The 17,466-nt window shown below is 29.9% G+C and overlaps 1 protein-coding gene across 1 annotated transcript in view; it reads left to right on the top strand.

Annotated features, from left to right (window-relative positions):
* The window catches only part of LOC123294752 (nuclear transcription factor Y subunit beta), an 82,519-nt gene extending 72,156 nt beyond the window's left edge, over positions 1-10,363 (top strand). Inside the window, exons 4-11 of the mRNA XM_044875890.1 lie at positions 2,738-2,979; positions 4,257-4,608; positions 5,227-5,290; positions 7,242-7,357; positions 7,429-7,515; positions 8,191-8,604; positions 9,449-9,640; positions 10,194-10,363. Of these exons, the coding sequence (XP_044731825.1) occupies positions 2,738-2,979; positions 4,257-4,608; positions 5,227-5,290; positions 7,242-7,357; positions 7,429-7,515; positions 8,191-8,604; positions 9,449-9,582 (1,409 nt within the window). The 3' untranslated portion in view covers positions 9,583-9,640; positions 10,194-10,363. The remainder of the gene's footprint in view (positions 1-2,737; positions 2,980-4,256; positions 4,609-5,226; positions 5,291-7,241; positions 7,358-7,428; positions 7,516-8,190; positions 8,605-9,448; positions 9,641-10,193) is intronic.
* The last annotated feature ends 7,103 nt before the right edge of the window (positions 10,364-17,466 follow it).

Raw genomic sequence — 17,466 nt, 5'->3', positions numbered from 1 at the left:
CGATTTACAAGATGGGTACTACGGACCCATATCCCAATTGACCCATGTTGCTCATTTACGAACTTGACCTCACTTTTACGTCCTAAGGACGCTGTAAAAATTTCAGCTTGATATCTCTTTTCGTTTTTGAGTAATCGTGACCACAGACGGACGGACGGACGGACGGACGGACAACCGGAAATGGATTAATTAGGTGATTTTATGAACACCTATACCAATTTTTTTTTTGTAGCATCAATATTTTTAGGCGTTACAAACTTGGGACTAAACTTATAATACTATGTATATTTCATATATACATGGTATAACAAGTACCAAGCAACATCTAAGTACTACATACATATACGTGATTATATAATGTTAAATTACCTACTATTATTGTTAATAAATATTAAATCAATGATGTTCAATAATTAAATAAAACGTATTATATATTATAATATAGAACATGTTTATACCATGTACATATGTATATGAAATATATCAAGGTATACTAAGTTTAGTCCCAAGTTTGTAACTAATGAGGCTACGAACAAAATTTTGGTGTAGGTGTACAAGAAATTCATTTCCGGTTACCCGTTTAAATTCTTGTCGTTCGTTCCACAGTGGAGTATTTATATCAAATTTCCGGACAAAAATATAATGAAGGGATTTGTATGCTCAAAATTGATTCAAAAGACTATTTAGAAGCAAAAGTATCTTTTATTGGGCAATAGTAAAAAAAAAATTTTTTTAGTCATATTCGTCTTCAAACCAAATTATTTCATTTTCTTCTTCAATTTTTTAATTTTTTGCTTTTGAGCCTCATTTTTTCTTATCTATATTTGCCTTTGTTTTCAAGTAAGGTGATTTTGTAATTATAAGTTTCAAATTTTCACTGAAAAACTGCTTGCTCCTATTTTTGACTTTTCACTTAAGCTATCTTAATCTCTATCTTTATCTTAGTCTTAAACGAATAGGCGCAAGTTCGCGCAATATTTTTATTCATAAACATGTTATAAAATACTTGAACTTTGCCTTTTTACAAAAAATTTTACTGGGCAAAAAGGGGCACAGCAAATATGAATCACAAATATTTAATTATGTTAACCTACAAACCTTCGTCTTCAATATAAAAAAAATCGAGAGGAACAACAATATGCATCCGTAAGAGTTGATAGATTGAAGCTTTCAAAACAGGCGAGGGCGAGGTTGGGGTAACTCAAGTGACCTGTTTGTGATGGAGTGGTTATCTAATTATACCAGAAAACAACTTTCAATGCAAAACAAAAGAGTTGAGTTTTCTTGTCCGAAAATTTCGTATAAATACTCCGCTGTACGTCCGTCAAAAAAAGGTGAGGTTGAGTTCGTAAATGAGCAACATAGGTCAATTGAGTTTTGGATCGGTAAGACCCATCTTGTAAGCTGTTAGAGATAAAACAAAAGTTTAAATATAAAAAATGTTCCTTATTTTGTATGAAAAATTTTGTGGTAAACATTACCGTTTACTCGTGAAAGTACACATTATATAGCATCTATTATATGGGACAATCAGCTGTGTGTGTGATATGTATGTATATGTGGTTTTCTAAGAGTGATTTTCTTTCTTTCCTTACATGACGTAAAAAAACAAACGAAAGCGTAATCAACATTGTCTATAGATAGTATTTCAATAATTAACTCAGTCGATTGTTTGTTTTTACTTGTTTGTAACTAATTTGTTTGCATTATCATATATTGACTTACAACAGTACTGAGAAAAACTGTTAGAACAAATTAATTAGAAAGTTGAATATTTAAAGTTTCGATAAATAATTATTGTCTAATAAAATCGACTTTTTCAAGTTTCGTTCTTATCATTTTGTCTTTTCCCCCCTTTTTTCCAGTCTTCGTATATGCACTTGTAGCTTCTTGTGATGAGGACTCAGTGTGAAACTGCTCCCTTGCCCTCGCTGAAACTGCGCCCTCGTGGGTAAACAGTGATGTTTACAAGAAAATGTTTCAAACAAAAGTTGTTTATTTTTTTATAAGGAACTTTTTTTTTTGCATTTAAAATTTTGTTCTATCTCTAACGGTTTACAAGATGGGTCCTACGGACTCAAGACCCAATTGACCTATGTTGCTCATTTACGAACTTGACCTCACTTTTTACGTACTAAGCACACTATACAAATTCCAGCTTAATATTTCTTTTCGTTTTTGAGTTATCGTGATGACAGGCGGACAGACGACAGACGAAAGACAGACAGGCAGACATACAGACGGAAATGGGCTAATTAGGTGATGGTATGAACACCTATACCCAATTTTTTTTCATAGCATCAATATTTTTAACCGTTACAAACTTGGGACTAAACTTAATATACTATGTATATTTCATATACATGGTATATAAAAATATTACCAAAATTTAGTAGGATACATAGATACTTGGTTTATCGAAATTGGATTAGATGTGAAAAGAAAAAAGATTAAAATGAAATATTTTGGAATTTGATGATGTTATTAAGATCAAAAAATCTATTTTTTTTAGATAACGTACCAAAATTTTATCCGATATTGAACGAATTTTTTTTGGAATTCAATAATTTTGGGTTAAACTTTTCTTTGATGTTAGTTTTCCGGTACCGTTCATCTTTGTTCTCTATCTCGCATCAATATTTTAAAATGAATTTTTTCAAATATTTTAAAAATAGATATTTATTCGGCAAAAACTTTTTATCAAAAATTAAAAAATATGATTATTTTTTTGTTACAGGTAGAACATGTAGCCGTTATCAATTTGAATGTCGTTCAACATCTGAATGCATTGCAATATATAATGCATGTGATGGTATACCACAATGTGCTGATGGAAGTGATGAAGCACCTGAATTAGGTTGTCCAGCCACAACAACAGCTCCATCATCAGCATTTATATCACCATCATTTTCACCTATTTTAGCGCACCAACAACTGACTGGTATGAAATCACCACCGCGACCTAATTTTCCAAATTATGTGAGTATATTAAATTTTTATTATAGGATAAAATCTAGTACCTTGTAGGTAGGCTGCAGACTGATTGCCAATGTTGTTTTGTTTACTTATAAATTAATAGAAATAAATATTTTTGCGTAAAAAGTAAAGTTTTGATTCTTCTGGCTGTCTTTTTACAAATTGACCATTGCATATTGTTTTGTAAATTTTAATCAACGTAAATCATTGGCGAGTAAGTTTTTAAATCATAGTCCAGTTTTAAACATAACATCACCTTAAATTTTGAGGAGATAAAAATTTAAAAACGCAAAGTGATGTATCTTGAATCTAACAAATTGATAGAAATATATCTAGAATATACCTGGTAAATGTCGCCGCCAACTAGCTTAGCCGTTCAGTTAACGGCAGAGCCTTTTTACTAAACGATGCCGTTCAACTAGCGATGATCTAATACAACATTTAATGAACTGGCAGATTGTCGGTTAGGCCATTTATACAATAGGGTAACGCATCTATTATTGGGACATAGCCTCTGTCAAAGAAATTGGGCTTTCATTGAATTGGACTATCAAAGGAATTTGAAATTGGAACTAACTTTAAATGACCAGGTTAGGCAAATAGATTATACGTTATCGATCCAAATAATTTGCTTAGCTGTTTGATTGAATTCATGAATTCAGTACGCTAGTTGAACGGCGCCATTTAGTAAAAAGGCTGGGCTGTTAATTGAACGGCTAATTAAAGTTGACTGCGACATATACATGGGAAAATGTAAACATTAAATTTTATACTTGCACGCTTGTGTTTTATGAGTTTTCAAGTATAGGTAAGCGAAGTATAATTGGGGAAAAAAAAGTCTCATCTACCTCGAGTCATCGAAAATACCTTTGGAGATGTCTGGAAATTTAATAATTCAATCACACACATTCTATGATGCTGTTACTTAGAGTGAACTTTAACGATTACATATGTAAAAGATTACCATTAGACACAATTGTTGGGGGTTATTCTGGGTATATTAAGGTGTGAACCATGATACATTATGATTTTGTACCATGGTTACACATCTTGTAACATGGTTCATCGTTTTTATCAATAATTGTTGATAAAAACATTCTGTTAAGAAATAGCAGTTCTATAAACCGAGACATTTTCTATTGTGATATTCTAATAATTGTCTTTAAAAAATACATAAATGTAAATTTTGCTTCTAGGTACTACACCTTCCCCTATAATAAATTTATATTACTTTTAACGTTTGTAGGATAAATACCTACATCATTTTTTACTCGTTTCAGGATCAAACTTCAATTACAAAATACTCCGAGCAAAGACCCCAATTAAAAGATTCAAATTTACAGCCTCCAAATAATTTAATACAATATAATAATAATGGGCCAGATCGTAATCCATTTGGGAGTGGTATTGGCAATGGACAACAACGTATACCATCCGATTTAAATTCATTACAAATTCCACCACCAAGAGCGTTACCAGTAATGTCTGCCTCTGCATATAATAATGGTGGAGATGTACCACGTAATAATTTACCAATTCCACAACAAGCTTTGCCACAACCACAATGGATTCCACGACAAACAAACGAAATGCCTGCAGATATGTTATCAAGAAATCAAAATCAATATCCAGGTAAATTACAGCCTTGTATCATTATGTTACCAAGATAATTCAGAGCAGTTGCTTTTCTAAGCCCGCCAGCTCGAACGCAATCATGCATATCCAGATGGACTACAAAGAAATTCACAAGTCCACTGATTGAAAATATCCTTCAAAGAAATGCAATCTAAGTTGAGCTCAGAAGGGGGGTCGATAAATGCACACTGGTTATACGTTTAAAAATCCAATACAAAACGGCCATCGTAAAAGCTACTACAGTGTAGTGAGAGATGAAAAATTTGCTCACCTAAGTACTAAATCACTAAAAAGCTTTTATTATGAAAATAACCATTCTAATTTAAAGTTGGTTAACGTCAAAAGCTTCTAGCTGTTCCAAGAAATAATAATTCCAAAGCGATCCTTATGATTGAAGTGTATTCTATCCCGCACAGGTTTTTTAAGAATGCACGAGCAGGGTAGATTTAGGGTTGAAATTTTTTGTTTCTTATTTTCAACTTTGATGATGAATTTTGTTATAACTGCATGAATGTAGACGCTTCAATCAGTATTTGAGGAGGGGAGGTGACATCAAATTGCAGACCATAGTTGTTTGACTATTTAAAAATATTAATAAATTTTATCTAATTACAGATCAAAATAGCCACATATTCAATCATAAATTGAATCAAATCCAAGTGGGCGACACGGCAGACAGGTACAACAGTCTTGTTAAATATAAGCCGATACGACATTACATTCTGAATATGCAGAACAACAAGATACCACTGGCTGGGTGAGGCTTTGAAACAAAAAAAGCACCCAAATCAAATTTTGTATCTCAAAACTAAAAAAAAAAATTAGTGTATAGATTAAATAAAAGACAATGCACAAAGCCAGTAGGCACTCTTTCTGTTGTTTGTCACAGCAGCTATAGAGTTTAATATTCAAAAATTGATATAAAAAACAATTAACACTTTCTTTCTTATTTTATATAATTATACTGGTCAAAATTCTTTACCGACATAATTATTCGGTCAATAACGATCAATTTTATATTCGGCTAAAGCGTGAATCAATTTTTTTCAAACTATTTAAATTATAGTTTTCAATATCTTTTCTTTCAAATTTGTATGACATTAAACAAAGTTTAAATGAACTTCGGCCGTCATTATGTCAGCATTAACCGAAAAAACATCGAATTTGGAACCTCAATAACTCATTTGAAAACTTGTACTTTCTAGTTTTAAAATCTATTGCTAAAAACTTTTTATTATTCTCTGCCCTTTGTAAAAACTTTTTGTTTTAAAAAATGTTCCTTTAATACTTTGGATGTGTTTAGTTATACCAAGGACCTCCTAGATTTCGATTAAAACTTAAACAAAAAAGAATTTTGAAACAACGCTTTGAAATATATTAGGTAGCATTGAAGGCCCACTTAAATTAACAATACTATAAAAAGCTTATAATTAGAATTAAAGAAATTTTTATAACGGGCGTGAACGTTATTATATGAATAAAACAACAAAACCGTTTCTTGGGAGGAAAAAGTTGCTTCAGCAAAGCCTCCCCGCTGATAAGATAGCGGCAACTGCGGATAAATACCGTATCGTTTACACCGACTAAGCGCATGTGTGAGCAAAGAGGAAAGTGTGATAGCATTGCTACACCTTATTACCCTCTGGGCCTTATTTATGTCAGGTACCCTAAAAATGAAAGAACTGAAAACTAACAAATTAAAATTTTTTAATACCTACTTTTGAAAACCAACCTTGTATCCCAAGCTTTTATTCGATAACGAGCTAAAATGAAATCTGTAATTCAAAATTATTGAGTATTTATCACTTATCTGACGGCAAAGACTTAAAACTATTTACTAAAATTTAATGGGACATCACATTTAAAAACAGGAAATTACATCTATTGCGTCGATATGACTGCTGCGTCATTAATAAGAATTTATTAAATCAAAATAATAAGCGGATAAACGGTAATATTTAAGTTGGAAGTAAAGAATTTTGGCTGCATGTTTTCTAAAACACTTTATATAACTGCACAGAATGGAATGTCTTTAAATATATAAATAAATTGATGATTCAGAACTGATAGAACTACCTTAAATGGGAGATGCTTGAAACTCAAATCTTAAATTCTTATCGAAATTTTCAACTTATACATCTTCATGCCAACACAGGACTTTTTTAAAGTATGCAATAGAAAATTTTTCGAATTCTTTTGGAAATTTTTTGAGAAATCAATTTAAAATTTCTATTCGCGAAAACTCTTCTTTTCATTTCTTATTTAGCTATATCTTTTATTTATTTTTCGAATCACATATTTATTCTATAGCTTTTCTTTCTAACAGATTTATTTTAAACGCTTTGTAATTAGAAAACTTTTGATCCCTTAAAATTTTTCCAAGGATTGTTTAAATCATGTCAGAAATTTCTCATTCACGTCTAATTCTCAAGTTCTGAAGCATCTCCTGTACATATTATAATTAAATGAAATTATATTATTTTCTTTACTTCATTTAAAAAATTTGGAAAATATTGCATGATTTTTTCATAGATTGTGTGCTAAAAAATATTTTAGTTATTAGATCTTTTTGTACATAAAATTTCGAAGAAAATTAATTTTGTGTGTCTTTTTTTCTATTTACTCCGTAGTTTACCACAAATGCATTACGGCGATGTACCGAAATTACCAAATTTCTATAACAATGAATATAAATCACAAATGCAATTACCAGAAGCATGGCAACAAATGGCAAATGGACAACAAGGTAAGATTCATTGACCAAAGTTTTTATTCAAATTTTACAGACTTTATTTTTTTCTATTTTATGTAAAACAGATCCCTTATTTAATCCATACTTGCAAAATGACCTACATGAAAATTGGCCACAAATGCAGTTGCCCCAAAATATGCTAAACAGACAAGGTAAGTAAAAAACATTAGTTTTTTTTTTGTTTTTTAACGACTTAATTGTTGAAAGTCGTGATTAAAAATGTCCACGCAGTCCTTTCCTGTTACTAGACTGCCTGCGCGGGGGGGGGGGGTCATGCTCCGGTGACCCTCCCCCAAATTCGGTATGCTTTGTTTATTTGGTTACTTTTGTTATTTTTGTTATTTTTGATTTTTTTTATCTTGTGACCCCCTCCGGAAAAAAATTCTAGAACCGCGCCAGTCAGGCCTTGTATCTGTCTTGTATTACCACAAGTACGTGCCTCCTTCTATCTAAGATTGCCCCTTTTTAATGTATCCTCTTTGAGGAGCAACTTGCAGTTCGCAAATAGAACTCCCGGATACATGATATATTGATGCTTTTGTGCGGCAGCATTGTGCCATTTCTAGCAAGCTCGTCAGCTTCACAATTTCCGGGAATGTCTCTGTGTCCCGGTACCCATACCAGGTTTACATTCATTTGTTCCGCCAGGTTTACATTCATTTAGAATTTAGGTTAGACATACTGAGCTGAAGGATTTAAGGGATGCTTGGTGGCAATTTCATCTGCTTGAGGCTTTAAAACAATTTGAAGATTGTATTGCTCCCGAAGCTGTTAGCTTTGTATCTTAATAGATACTTAATGTATACTTCTGTAATCTAAAATTTCAGCTTTCTATCCTCCATCCCAGCAGCAACAATTGGATTTACCAGTATCGAATTGGAAATCTCCATCAAAATTAAAAGATAATAAGAAATTAGATGAAAATAACAGTGGTAATAGTGGTGTATATGACAAAACATTAGCAGATTTACACCAAGACAAGAAAAATATATCATCAAATAGTAATAATGACACTCTACAACAACAACAACATTTAGCAAATAAAAATAATAATACAACAAAACAACAGACAATTAAAAAAAATAATTCCGCGCATCATGAAACAAAAAAACACCATCATTCACATCAACATCAGCAGCATACACCAATGGCATCCGAATTAAAAATGACAGATGAGTTCGTTGAAATGGAGGAAATAACTGTTGATAAACCCAGTGGAGCAATACTATCATTAACTTTAGGTAATTTACATTTTGTGTGTTTTTTTTATTTGAATATTAAAATTGTGAATAAGTAACTCTGTAGCTATCTATCATCATCACGTTAGACAAGTTTCACGAAACTTTTAATTTTAAACTGATTTTATACTTGAGGATTTTTAGAGACAGAATCTAAAGCTATTAACGGAGTCAGAAAAATAAAATCAGGCGAAAGGTGCAAGAAATGGAATATCTCCTATCCCTATCGTAGCAAAAAGCTCATATCGTCACGCGGTTTTTTGCAAACAGTTCAGTTATGCTCCTGAAGCATTTTCTATGTGAGAGGGTGAAAATTGGTTTGTAAGAATTTTAGAAGTTGCTTCTTTCAATCAATATGTTCCCAAAAACCGTACTCTAAGTACAAATATTAGATTTTTTTTCGTAATTTTTACTATTTTTGAGCTCCAGTCTAAGTGCGCATTTTAATGATGCAATGCTTATAAAATCAAAATCTTTGAAACTGTTATGCAAATGTATACATTAAAGTACATACAGTTGCATATAATTGCATGTGCTTAGGCTTTTTTTACTATTTCTTCCATTACTTCCATAACGATGACAGAAATAGAAAATACACTTTATGCACTCCCGATGCAGTTATAATTGAAAAACCCATTTTCCCTCTATTTTCTCATAGAAAATGCTCTGGCATAACTGAACCGTATACAAAAAATCCACGAATTCCCTGGTACGATTTTCATTAAAAAAGCTAAGTTTCCTCGTCTAGATATACGCATTTCTGGATATTTTTTACAAATTGAATAGAATAAATTAGCATAATTAATAATCAATTAAAAAACCAATGTTATGAAACTTTTTTTTACAGGTTTATGTATTACAATGATTATGGTTGCAATAGTCGGTTGTCGATTACGTGTTGTGCGAAAAAGAATGCGACGTGGTGGAAAATCACCATACGCTCATGACGCAGATTATCTTGTAAATGGAATGTATTTATAAATAACCTTTTGCTCCATCTATTTCCTAAATGTCGAGACATCCTAAATGAATTAATTATGTAAGTATTTGGTAATTTGGATAAACATTTCAATAAATTTGGAATAGTTTTGACAATGCGAAGAAGTTCAACAAATCTTAATAAAAGTTCCCATGGTCACAAGAAAATGAAAATGACAGGATTTCAAGTTATCGCTAAATTAAAGTTGGAAAATGTACTCATTTGTATAAAAAAAAATTATTGTAATTTAATTGTCAAAATCATGTTCGTATATATGTAGCTGCAAATATTGATCTTAACACTTCATATTATTGATCCACTGAACATTTAACACTGCTTCTTCTTCGAATTTCGTAACATATTCTTCAAAAAAACAAGAATTTAAAAACAACTCTTGAATTAAGAAACATACGTATGCATGTAGTTATACATATCTGTATATGTATTTGCCTATACACACATAGACTTGTGACCATGGCAACTTTTCTTTAGAATGACAAAAAGTTTGACCAAAATGCAGATTGCATATAATTTGTGCGAGGTCTATCTGTTTTGTAAAAATTAACTCAAATTCTGTAGAGTTACAAATAATATGTGATAATAAATTTTTAAGGAACACAATATGGAAAAAAACTTTCACTAATTAATGGAACTTTCTGGCATATTGATTAAAGAAATTATTGGAAATGATAGAAATATAAAATGACTCAATCAAATTGCGGATCACTTTACAGTTGAAGGTTAAAGCGGTGTTGAAGAACATAATACGATTTTTGCATAATATACTTAATTAATTTAGATGTAATAGTAAATTTCATTTTAATTTTAATAAAATTTGATTTTAATACAAATTAATTATAAAAATTAAATGTATAAAGAAAACTTATTTTCATTTTCTAGTCAGACTATGTTATTTATGGTAGTTTTACTCGAACAATTTCGTCAATCAAATAACAAAATATTTTTATCGGGAACATCTTAATGGAGGCGCGGATTCAGAGAGAGACAAATTGTCACTCCCAAAAAGTTTGGATTGAGAAAGTTTCAAAATATCGAAAACATTCTTTTGTCTCTGATTTGGTTAAAACACTTTTTTGTAATAATTTTGGCCAAAAAAATACAAAAATCGGGTTCCTTTGACGATTAGTCGAGTAATCCTTGAAATATCGACTTGAATTATAAACGAGGAGTGATATTCCGGAGCAATTTCTTCAGGCCATACCTTAGAAACTTGTCGTTCAATCACAAAGTCTACCAGATATTTTGGATTATTTAGAGTAAATAAAAATCCAATTCATTTATATCGATATAAAAGGTTTTTCTACAGGATCTTAGGCGATATTTAAAAAATTACTCATCAAATCGAAAAATAAAACCTTTTTTAATACTTTTTGGATCAAAATTATCCCGTTGTACCAGGTTTTGCCCGATGCCGGCCGATCGACTCATTTTTATAGTTTATTATCTTGAAATATTAACAGTCTTCTCAATCAGGCCTGAAATCGTATATGAAGGATGATATTCAGAAGCAATTTGAGCCGAGATATAAGAAACAGTGCCGGTATGTCAAGAAACCATTTGCCACTAAAAATATCTGAGTCCGCGCTAACATTTTATAAAATTTGATAACTTTAACGATCTTTTTTATATCAAGATTAATTCTATGGTTTTTGTATTTAGAATCGCTTCTCATATCCCAACTTGAAGTTTTCTAACCGCTTCTGGAGGGGAGGTGAGATCTACTTATTTTCATATTTATTCGGAAAATCTGAAATATTAAATGAACCCAGCACTACCTTAAATGTCTTAGCTAAAATATGATTTTTCAATTTCTATGTAATACTACCCCAAAAAATACTAGTTGATGTACAGTTTTATAAAAACACCAAAAAAAAAGAATATGTGTACTTATGCACACACGCGAGAAGTTATACTTCTTGGGTAGCAACAAATATAATAATTTATAAATAATATAAACAAATAATGCATACTTCAGTTAACCTTTCTATTGTGTTCATAGATGACACTTAATCTGTCATTTATCTATCCTTGTCTATTGTGTGTGAAATTTCTTTTAGCGACTAACTTGATGGTGTTAAAAAATTGTAGCTAAATTCAACATGTAGTTTTTGCGTCACCCTGTGCGTGCGCATCATCAAAAGTCACTCTCATCATTTTTTCATAACGCACCTAAAGAAGTATAACTTCGAAAATGAATTCAAAATTTAAAAAAATATATATTTTGTCTTCGAATCAAATATTATATAAATTGTGATATTCACAAATAAAAAAAAAAACGTAAAATTAGTTGAATTTTCTTTAGAAAGGAAATTTGCTAGTCGTAGATTTAGAATAAAACTATGAAATTAACTTTAATGTAATTTATTTGCCTAAGCTTGTCCATTTTAAATAAAAATACTACATATACTTTTACTGCCATAAAAATTATTAAATAATCCAAGTATTCCTGTCATTATTCGTAATTTTCAAAAGGATTCGATAGTCGTATGTAAAAATTTCAATTCTATGTTTGCTGTATTTCGTAATTCTCGACAAATAGACAAAGTACTGAGCGGCTTTCCCTCAGGCTCAAAGATATCCATCAAACAAAAAATTGAATTGTAATTTGACATCTTAGTGATTTGCGGCAGTAAATTTTGCTAATAATACTTTTTAAGCGCTTAAAAATCTACTAATGATCTAGCTTTGTTATATGTTGTTAAGTTTAAACGTTAAAATATATTTAAAAATGGATGGGGTTGTCAACTTTACGGTTTTGAGTCGGAATCTTCGGTTTTTGACATCTAATTTCATGACAACGGTAATTTCTCCAAATTGAGACATGACCTTCGTTTTTGAATGGAATAATTTGCAACAACCACTTTTAAATTCAGGTTTAGGACTGTTCAAATTAAACCATTAAATAATATGGCTTTTAAGGTCAAAGTTGTTCGTAGAAGAATCTTTAATGGAGGAAAATTTTTTATTTTCTTATAACTAAAACTTTTTATAAAAAACTAAAAATTCTGAAATATCTCCAGGTAAATCGGTTTTAAATAATTTTGAAGGTGACAACCCTACAGAAGGAGGATGTTTTCCCTCTAAACTAGAGAAAAAATTTTAATTATAAAACAATCTTTTAGTAAATCTAGGCATTTTTTTTTGCAATCGTTTACTGATCTAATAATTTATTTAAAAACATTTAGTTAATTTGCAAAATTATTTATAATTTAGAAAAAATTTCATGGACAGAGTGTTGCCAGTGGTTTCATTAAATATCAAATGAAATCCGTTCAAATTATGAACTTCTGAATATTGGAAAAGAACAAAAGCCCAAGCTATCATAGGAGTCAGTTAGATATTCTGAAAGTCTAACTTATCTTATAAATTTACAGACTGATGAAATTACAGACTGACGAATTTTGCTAATTTTTACTAATTCAAATGCCTAAAACGTCTGTGCTCTTTGGCAACACTTCATAAAATCATTCTGAGCAGCTTTCTGTGAATGAAGAAAAATTCGAATTTTATATTAAGTGCAAAAATTTTTCATTTCAAATTTTAGACATTTTTATTCAAATATTTTGGAATTTTGTTAGTTTCAGATTATCTTTTTTTGTAGCTACAGTAAAGTTTTACTAATCCGGATCGATTAAAACCAACCTATTGGCTTACTGGGATTGTATATAGACAGTGATTATATTTTCGTAGTCGAACTAAGTACTGAATGTTCGGATTACTGAGATCTTACTGTATTTGCAAAATGCGAGTAATTAAATTAATTAAACATTAAAAAAATACATCTCATTCGACTAGAAAAAAGACATTTATATTAATAATAAAGTATTACTGTACAAACATTGTAAAAAAATTTTATCAAATAGTCATTATGAATTAGAAAAATTATATTAAGTAGATAACTAATTAAAAAAAAAAGCAAAATGAGTTTGTAGAATTGAAAAAAATTGAGCAACTTGAATAAATATGACTGAAAATGTGTTTGATAAAATTTACAAAACATTAAATAATTATAATTCTAAAATTATATAAATAAAACAAGTTAATTTTTAAGTTGGCGTCTATTTTATTTATCAAATCCTAGGAAAATTTCTACATAATATTAGATGAAGAAAAATGATATTCAAGGTTCAAAGAATAGTCCAAAGTCTCACTATTAGAATTTTTTAACACGTTTAATTTCAATTTGCCGTTATATCGCTATTCTGTCTATTTAATGGTTCAAATCAGGCATGTGAGCTTTTAGAACTTTAACACAGAATTAATTTAAACAGTAACTATTGAAGCAGTTGATTTCCGTCAATACAATCATGCACATTGAATACCATTCTCTCTTATAGTGTTTTTCTGTCAGCTGTTTGAATATCGTATTGTTGTCTTTGTTAATCTTCTCTGTTAAGCAAAAATGTACATACTTGGTATACGTTGGGCTTATCTAGTAAAATATATGACCTAAGGTTTCACTATGGTTCGTTCCAAAAAAAATGAAATTCAGTTATATTATCTTTTATTTGATATCAACGTACATTGAATATAGATATTTATTACACGATTGTTAATTCTTTGGATACTTGAAATTATATACAATTATATCAATCAGTAAATATTAAATTTGTAATTATAAAGAATACAACAAGTAAATATAACATTGAATATTTTATGTAATAATAATAAAAGATAGAGTACTGTGAGCTGGAATTGGACTCAACAATCCTTTTTAAAGAATCCAATCTTTGCTCCATCAAAAAAGTGTGAGACAGATATTACAGCAAACGCATATTATTCTTTTCTGTGAGACGAACATAATTTTTCTCAAGATTCTAGACGTGGTTTAATAAAAAGGTGTAGCATGTAGTTGCATGAAGTGAAAAATATTCCTTAAAAAAATTCAAGTTGAACCAATCAAATTACTCTTTAAAAAGAATTATTCAGCCCAATACAAATATGAATTAATGATTATCTTCAATGGTAACAATCTTTATTGTTAGATATTGTAAAAATATTTAAATTATTCTTTTAACGATCACAAACAGGTTCCACTTAATTTTGACAATTTTTCTTCCAAATATCGATTAAATAACCTATTTGCTTACCCATCACTAATAATGATGAAATTATCATTTTTCGAATTTTAAGTACAGGAAAAGAATTAATATATTCAATTGAAACGCGAAGTATTTTACTTTTTGAATTAAAAAACATTTATGTTCAATCCGCTAGTCGATCGATATTCCGTAAAATTTTATTATTATTCGAATTATTATACGCATAAAGTTAAAACTCCATTATAAAGGTATATGAGTTGATAACTGATAGTATCATGCGACGATAACTAATCGGGAGCCGATAATTGCTTATGACTTGAACTAAATATTCTAAGAGCTGGTTTCAAATACTCAAGAATTCAAATCCATGCACTAAATATGTCACCAGCTTACTCAAGCTCTTTGAAAATATTCGACAGTTATCGGAAACTTATTCAATAGGCCATGATCGTCTGTATTCATCATTTCATATCACCGTAATGAAGTTTTAACTTAAATCTTAACTTAACTTTTTTAAATCTTATTTTAAAAAATGAATATAAAAAACTCATTTCACACCAAAAATAATTTCGTAATTAGTAAAATAATAATGTCCAAATCTCTTACTGTTTGTTTTAAATGCTGATACAAAATAATTTTCCATCGGATTTCAGTTCGTCTTGTGTGCAAAAACAATAACGCTAATACGGTAAAAACCATTTATACAATAAACACGTTTTACGATAAATCCAAAAACATTATTATACCGTTCAAAACATTTTCTATAAGTAATTATGAGTATTTCCATAAATTTATTTTCAAAACTATGTTTAGTGCCTCGAAAAACTGTGTAAAAATACATTTATTTTGTTTTTTTATTAGTAACTATATTTTTTTAAATGTTTTGAAATTAAAATATCCAATTTGAATTAGGTTGAATTTTTATTTTGAGCATAAATTAGGAGTCAAGTGATTTTAGGCTCCTTCAAAAAAAGTCCAAAAGCACAATAATTTATTATTATTGAAGGTAAGTCGAGAAAGGTCAATCGTAAGAAGTAAAATCGTGAGATCTAAATTTACTTTTTAGCTGAATAAATAATGGAATAAATCGATGATAAATTATTATACTTATGGACTGTTTTTACTAAACGCAATTCGAAAGTCATTATATATTTTTATGCTTGCATGGATTAACACAGCTTCATCCGTGATTAAAAAATACGAATATATTTCTGAAATCTACAATTTCTCTCAGTCTATTTCGTTGGTTTTTTATTATTCAAGAATCATTAAATCAATTTGTATGATTCTCTTAATAAGTCGAGAAAAATACTTCGAAATCAAGGTGACAATCATTATTTTCTTCAACCTTTTAATTATTATGAATCCGTTTTAGAGGGATAGATGATCATACAACATACTCTTTGGTCATATTGAAACGTTTGTCGCAACTCAGAAAATTTGTTAAAAATTGTTGCCAGACGATGGTAATAGAACTATGAAACAGATCGAATATGAAATGTAGGTTTCGACTGATTTTGCTGTTCTCTTCTCAAAACTAAAATCATTATTCTGTGACATCGTGGAGCTGTTTTTAGCCACTCCAGTACATAAAATAGCAGCCAAATACACAAAATAGTTAGCCAAAACTCTTTTGGACGAGTTTTGGACTGGAAAATGCTGACATAAATTTTCTGCATGCTTGACATAATAACTTTTTAATTGCATTTAAAATTAAAATATGTAGATTTAAAACCATGTTATCTTCAAAAAACTTACTAACAAGGCACACTTTTATTTTTTCAGTTTCGTATTAGGAAAAATTTGATTCAGTGTCTTTATTTTTTAAACGAGCATGTGATGCTTGACCAATAAGTAGTGAGTTATAAAAAAAGTTTTGGCTACATAAAAAATGGACGTTTTGCAATAGTGCTTTTTTAATTACCACAAAATAAAAACTACAGTAAGTATTTTCATCAAAAACATGTGTGTGTGTGTGTGTGTTGCTTGCTTAAATACTTGCGTATATTATAATATGATGTGTCCCATTAATATCGCACTCTAAATGCACAATGATACACAAAATAAAATTCTAAAAAAATTATTTTGTGTCGGTAGATCATTGTGGTTTTGAATGCAATGGTTACAGAACACCCTGTATAAAAAAAAACTGACTAGCTTAATACATACTTATGTTTACAAATTTTGAATAAAAAGTGTGATACACAAACGTAAAATATTAAAGCGGTGTTTATTTTAAGCTGAGTTTTTATAATATTTTATGTAAATTGTACTAACAGATTTTGTACTAATAAAATGGAGAAATTTTATTCAAAATTATGCCACAATTTGTTCCGAAATGATTTCTAAAATAAATGTGACATAAAATAATAAAATCAAAATAGATACTCAAAAGCTACACGGTTATTTTTAACTTCAACCTTGCCAGTGTATTGTAGGGAATTACACGAAGAAATTCATGATTTACTCACTTCCTGTTCCATGATAATCAATCCTTGACACGTTGGAGCAGCTGGATACGTAATAAGACCAAATCTTAATTCAGTCCGGTGCGCTCTCCACATAAAGAACTATTAATATAGTCCTGTAACTGCTTTTTTGGTAAATTTTGATTGAAAGAAGAGGAAACGCTAGAGGGAAGTTCAAAAAAATTTTCAAAACCCTGAGCGTTATCTGTGTTGAATACGGCATGGAATTGCGGAATTCAAAACAGATTCAATGTTCAAATGTACAGGCCGATTCAGTTAACATACCGTACATCGATTTGTTTCTGACACATTTACAGGATCGATTTTTGAATCATCGCAATATTTTATGAAATTT

Source organism: Chrysoperla carnea, chromosome 3 (assembly GCF_905475395.1).
Source record: "Chrysoperla carnea chromosome 3, inChrCarn1.1, whole genome shotgun sequence".
Classification (NCBI taxonomy): domain Eukaryota; kingdom Metazoa; phylum Arthropoda; class Insecta; order Neuroptera; family Chrysopidae; genus Chrysoperla; species Chrysoperla carnea.
The sequence above is the reverse complement of the archived record's forward strand: the minus strand, read 5'-3'. Positions and strand labels throughout refer to the sequence as shown.